Here is a 6,460-nt window from a genome sequence, read left to right as displayed (position 1 = left end):
CGAGAGATGAAGAAGTTCGTGAAGGGAGACTTCCTTCTCTTCTTGCTAGCTTCGTCAATCGCTTACTCGGTGCGAAGTCTTCAGTCGCAAAGGAGACATTAGAAGAAAGAGAGATAGAAGGAGAAGGAGAAAAAGAAGAGGAAATGAGGAGGGATAAAGAAAGGAAAAAAGAAGAAGAAGAAGAACGACAAGATGTTGATCGCTCGATAACAGGGAGTGAAGTTCTTTGTCTTCTGAGGTGTATTTGGAGGCTTAGAGGTATGTGTGTGTTTCTTTTCACTTCTTTCAAGTGTGAGAAAGATATTCTCTCTTCTTGCTGTGTAGAGAGAGAAGATGCGGTGTAGATACACCTGAGAAGAAGGTCTAGAAAGAGACAAATAATGAGAGAGAAAGAAAGAAAGAAAGAGACGGATAAACATAGCGGCATTTATGTGGATGTTTTCTCCATGACTCATATTTTGACGAGACCTGCAAGACAAGTCAGATCATGTATCTCTCTTCTTTTTCTTTTTCTCTTTCCTTTTCCTTCTTCTTGTAAGTATAAACACTTGTTGACAAAAACTTTCCAGGCTTATATTTGAATGAGAGATCATCTCCTTATTCGACTCTTCCTCATCCTATCTTCCCCTTCCCGCTTCTCTCTCTATCCCTGTGCCTTCCACAACCTCCTTCTTCCTCTTCTCTCAGTCACTCATCTTGCTCCCTCATCTCCAGGAAACCAGGCATATCTTTTCTTTCTCTTTTTCTTCTTTCTTCTGTTTTTTCTTCTCTCGTGCAGGCGTCTTTTCTCCGTTATCTTCTCCTCCGTCTGTAGAGCTATGCTATCGAAGATGTTTTACTCACTTACGTGAAGGAGGACTTCTTCCTCTTCTTTCTTCTTCAGAGTTAGCACAGCTTTCTCTTCTTCTCTCTAAGTTTTCCAAGGCAATTTCTTTGGCTTCTCCTTCATCTCTAGCAACAAACAAAGAAGAAGACGATGATGACGACGAAGGAAGAGAAGACCAGAAAACAGAGCTCACTCATCGGCGCTATCTTGATAGATCGGAAGATCTCCTCCATACAGGGGACAGGGCCCTTGAGAGAGGAGGAGAAGAAGAAGAAGGGCTAGAACGGAGAGATGAAGAAGAAAAAGAGACACTTGAGGCAATTATACGACAGTTATTCATAGCCAATTTGAATATCTTCTCAGACAGAGTACGGTGCATCTATTTCTTGTGTGCATGCAGTCGCATCCCTGTACAGACATATAGCGAGAGAAGTCGAGGAAGAGAATGTGTGCTCATGAGAAAGCAGTGAGAAATCCCCAACAGCGAAGCTTCTGATACATGGCATGTACCGAATATAAGGCTCATTAAATCCACTCACAGACCTATCTCTCTCTATGTAGGTATCCGTTTGTTTACACAACATATAGAGGTATATGTATACATACTCTATAGCGAGGCGCGTATATGCACAACCCTCTATTGCTAGATGTATGTATTCGTACATGTACGTATATATATATATATACATATGCATGTTTCCTCTCAGGGCAATCCATGATGATGCGTGTCTGCCCTTGTATCAACCTAATGGAGAGGTTTCTTTCTTTCCTTTCGTTAGAACGTAGTCACTTTAACTATATGTTCGTGATGGTCTTTGCTCGCTTGAGCTTCTTCGCGCCTATTGTAACCTTCCGTGAGGATGAGAAATGTAGATAGAACTTCTTCTCTACGTAGTATGCGGGAGACCTGTGTATGTGTGGGTGTGTATGACTGACTATGCATGGAAGCATGCATGTATGTATTTATCCATCTATCTACGTCTAGCCATCGACTCGTTCTCGACGTATGGCCGACGGAGGGCTCTTCTCTTTGAATTTCATCCAGTGGAAGCATTCCTTTTCTTCTTGAATGCTTCAGAAACTAACATATTTCTCCATCTTTTCATTGCTCTCCTTTCTCAAGCAATCAGTGGTTCTTCCCAGCTATCTGCCTCTGTCTCCCTATCACTTTCTTCTCTCTCTCTGTCTCTCTATGTCTATCATCTTTCTTCTCTCTCTCTGTTTGGACGTCTTGTATTCGCTTGGACAGCTAGACGAAGGTAAAGACGAGGGAGGCGGACTGGTAGGGAAGGTGCCTCCAAGCTTGAGTGATATCTCTCTTGTCATTCAGTCATGCTCTGAGGTAAGCCAAATAAAAGAAAACATGATCTGTTCTTGAGAGTATCAGAAAGACTACTTCGTTTTTCTCAGATGGAGTCTTTCGCCTTTTGCTACTACAGATGAAGAGGGATAATTGTATGAGAGAAAGAAAAAGAATAGATTTTGAGAGAGAGAACAAGCGCTTTTCGTCTTCATACAGTGGATGAAGTCATTCTTTCTTCTTCCTGCGTACCTATCTATCTGAGGTGTATATACACCTCCGAATGGGAGGCAATGAGTCTCCATGTTGTCGCTATGAAGTTCTGCTTCTTTTGTTAAGGCAGAAACTTGTTCTTATCTACCAAACATTTCAGAAGACTTGTGTTTTTCTCTCCTTTTCTTCTTCTTGAGCACGATACCTTTCTTTCTTCTTGATCATATCATATTGTTGAGTGAAGATGAGACAGATCAGAGGCCTTAGCATGGAGCTTTTTTAGCACCTCCTTTTCTTATTGCCATCTTTCAACAGGGAGAACCAACGGTTTTATATCTAAAGTTCTCCATCTGTAACTGGCGACCCTAGAGCAGGTCTCCGTTCTCTCGGCTGTATCTTTTACCATCTATTGATCAGGATTGAAGGTGTATCTCACAGAGTCTTTCTTGATATGTATGTATGCTTTGTCTTCTGGATCGATAGCTTCCTTCTTCTTTCTCTTCCTCGCTACTCGCCTTGCTTCTTCTGACGATCATCAAACATGTCTGTCCCTCCACCTTCCACCGACCCCCAAGATGTACATAGATATCTATATGTATATAAGTGTATATTTGTATACATATGTGTATATGTCTGTAGATATCAAAGTGTATGTACATACGTATGTATATATATATATATATATGAAGGAGAGAGAGAGACTCGAGATGTCTACGAGGTTACAGTACATTGGTGCATGCATTGTCTTGGTGATATCTACTGTTTCTTCTTTTTCTCTTTTTCTGTCTTGTGTTTTGTTTCCTCTAACAGGCAGGTCTTCATGTGGATGTTCTTCGTCGTATCTTTACCTTTCTCGCTCTCATAAGTCGATCATCATCTAACCCCTCTAGTATCAATGGTTTCTCTTCTTCTTTTTTCCCTGAGAGAAGTACATCTTCTCCCGGAGAGCCCAATCAATCGCTCTCAAGAAAGCGAGAAACCTCGTTATCATCCTCTCGCTTATCTTCGTCTCGTGTTTCTTCTTCTTCTCCACGTAGAGTTCAGAATCTTGTCTCCATGAATATAACGCAGTCTCAATGTATTGAACTTTTGCATACAATGGCAACAACAGGTCTCTATTCCGCACCTGCATTTGATGCCTTACTCTTAAGGCTGTTTCCACCTTCAGGTGTATGTACACCTCAGGGTGGACGAGGGGGAGATACAGAAGACAGTGAAGAGATGAGACAATATGAGATCATTGAAAACCCCTCGCATCTTGTCTCCTCTTCTTCCTCATCAAGAAGCAAAGCCAACGAGAATGGTGTAACAGGTGTCAATCAATTTCATCATCCTTTAAGAGGAAAGAGAGAAGAGGAGTCTCGTCAGCCAAAGAGAAAGGATAATAGTGGTTTAGTAGGCATGCGAAGACGTTTACTTCTTGACCATCAATCTGAGTCATTACGTACACTGAAGCTTGTTGAGTTAACTATGAGGTTAGATCTTCCTCATACATACGGACAGCTCAGTCCTGACGCTATGAGAATACTAGGGCTTATACGTGATACTCCTTATGTAGGTAAGGAAATAAGATGGAGGAATGGAGTGTGAAGGATTGTTTCTACACGCTCTATTAAGCTCTTTTCTCTGGTACAGATCAGATAGATAGATAGATAGATATTGTTTTGTTGTTTTAGGATATGTGCGCGATCCAAGTTGATTTCCTCTTGCAGAGAAGGTAGTGTGTGTATGTTTCTATGCGTATAGATCTACAGAGCGTAGTTGGGAGAGGTTCGTATGTCTTCTGCGTCGCTTCTACATGAGGTGTATATAGGATTTAGGGGTTATCACCCTCTCTCATTCAACGATGAAGGATGAACCTTCCTTTCCTGTGATGGATCAGGCAAGCCTTGCATCCATACTTCTTGGAGCTAAGGGGTATAGAGACAGGTAGATACATACATATTATCCCGTGGATATATGTCTATTTATAGATATACATGTATATCTCTCTGTGAATGTGCATGTAAGTCCAGACATATGAAAGTATGATGGTATCTTTTCTTCTATTCTCGTCACGTTCGTGCGCGTAGGAGTCCGACAGGCATCAAGCTCTTTTCAGACCTTACCAAGTGTCTGTTTCTCTAACGTGAGGAAGATCCCTGAACACATATCTATGCATTCATCTTCTTCTTCCTTTCGTCTATCTTAAGTTCGACAAGCCTTGTGATGTTCTTCTATCCTCTTCATAGACAGGTTCACCTTCTTTTTCCTCTGGTTTCTCTGCTAGCCAAGATCGAAAAGAGAAGAGAGAGAATCCTTCTCTAGGAAAGGATGTCTCTCTTTGATGTGTATTGTCCACTTCTTCAAAAACGGCGAGATGATCTTCGTGTGTCCTCCTGTTTTCACACAGATCCCCACTTGTTAAGCGACGTCGTTTTCTCCTACCAGCTCTCTCATTTTCTCCGTAAACACAAGTAAGCCTTTCCTCTAGGTAGGCTAACATCTCTCTGTCTTGTTCTCCTTTCATCTCTGCAACTACAAACCTTTCACACAGGCAACCCTTATATCTATAGTTATCTGTCTATATACATATATGGATGTATATGTATATATCGTGTCTATCTCGAGTACGTACGTGCGTGTCCTGATGCAGAGGGACTAAGTTCTTTACTTGTGTTGGCTTGCCTCCGAGCGCTTTCTGGCCATATACGTGTATCGTTTTAACCAGTCCCTCATACTTATCATCCGACGTTGAAGGGATATAACATGTCTATATATATATATATGTATGATTAGTATAGCTACGATCCTTATGTTCTACATGCCTGCTGTGTACAGCAGGGAAGAGTATGTGGCGGGTAATACACTTATATAGATACATGTACATACGGATGTATGTGTGTATGTATATGCACCTATGTATGGTGTGTATCTTGAGCATGGATTGATTGTTTTGTGATGGATACAAGAGAGTATTTGGCGAGAGATTCTAGAAGCTTTAAGAGATATCCGCTGAACTCTTTTACCTAACTAAGGAGGTAAAAGCTTCTCCTTCGTCTCTCCCAAGCGAGTTCCACAGACGTTCTGTCTCTGACCTTTCCTGTCTTTTTTCTTTTCCTCTCAACTTCCTACTTCTTTTTCTTCTCCTCTAACCTTCTCTTTCTTCTGATGTCTTTCTCTTCAACATCTCGTGACAGTTTTCCTTGTGAACGAGTCATGGAAGGTCCGTATGCCCTCCGTCTAGCAGATAGCCAACGCCGACTAGTCATTGAAATGATTAGCTCAGGAGACGAAGAACCGAGTAGTTCAAATTCTTTCAACAAAGTAACTCCTTCCCGGCGGAGGGATGTCTATACACCTCAGGAAACTCTTGACAGGGGGGAAGGAGCTCTTCGTGAGAAAGATGAAGCAAAGAATCAACAAGGAAGAGATGGCGGAGAGAATGAAGATTTCATGGATCTGTTGGAAACTCAAAGAGAGAGAGACGAACAAGTTCATTTAGATGCTACGGAAAGCCTAAGAAGATTGAAGCGGGCAACACGCGCTCGCTTAAGACATCTTGAAGACTTAGGATGGTAAGATCTAAGAAGATTTATCTTCCACAAACTCTTAACATAGTTGAGGGATAGACAAATCCTCGACAAAAGCCTCCATCTAGAATGCCGGCCTTGGTAAGATGGTATGATCTAAGGGAGAATTACCTTCACCATAGATATACTACTGAAGAGTTTTGAAGCAGAGATAGGAGAGAGAAGAAGACGATAACTTACTGAAAGGGTGTGTATGTGTGTCTTCTTTTCTTCATTCGAACGAGGACAACGTAGTAGACGAAAAAAAAGACGAAGAGCTCTGTAGAGAAACGAGCAATGTTTTCCAATGAAGTAGACTCATAATCGCCTAGCTGTTAGGGCTAAGCTCTATGTAGTTGATTGAAGAACTACCGAGTTTTGGAGAGGATAGACACCCAGTCTTCTTTCTTACGGGGGGGAAGAGGACGCTTCTCTCTCCTGTCGACCCGAGGTTCAAACTCATGTGATAGGTGAGCGACATCCGAAAAGGTGTGTATGCTTTGACCACATTTTCTCGTCTGGAAGTCCGCATGACAGGTAAGTGGACTTTAGAGAAAGAAAGAAAGAAAG

General features: G+C 41.8%; 1 protein-coding gene across 1 annotated transcript in view; it reads left to right on the top strand.

Moving 5' to 3' along the window:
* Nucleotides 1-6,460, top strand: part of CSUI_003671 (rap domain protein) — a gene marked incomplete at its 3' end in the record, with an annotated part of 10,918 nt that overhangs the window by 4,276 nt on the left and 182 nt on the right. Inside the window, exons 2-7 of the mRNA XM_068063866.1 lie at nucleotides 78-258; nucleotides 779-1,194; nucleotides 2,076-2,168; nucleotides 3,150-3,897; nucleotides 4,732-4,795; nucleotides 5,519-5,896. Of these exons, the coding sequence (XP_067924157.1) occupies nucleotides 78-258; nucleotides 779-1,194; nucleotides 2,076-2,168; nucleotides 3,150-3,897; nucleotides 4,732-4,795; nucleotides 5,519-5,896 (1,880 nt within the window). The remainder of the gene's footprint in view (nucleotides 1-77; nucleotides 259-778; nucleotides 1,195-2,075; nucleotides 2,169-3,149; nucleotides 3,898-4,731; nucleotides 4,796-5,518; nucleotides 5,897-6,460) is intronic.

This window comes from Cystoisospora suis (assembly GCF_002600585.1).
Source record: "Cystoisospora suis strain Wien I chromosome Unknown contig_1657, whole genome shotgun sequence".
NCBI lineage: Eukaryota > Apicomplexa > Conoidasida > Eucoccidiorida > Sarcocystidae > Cystoisospora > Cystoisospora suis.
Note: the sequence above shows the minus strand (reverse complement) of the source record. Positions and strands in the feature narration are given on the sequence as shown.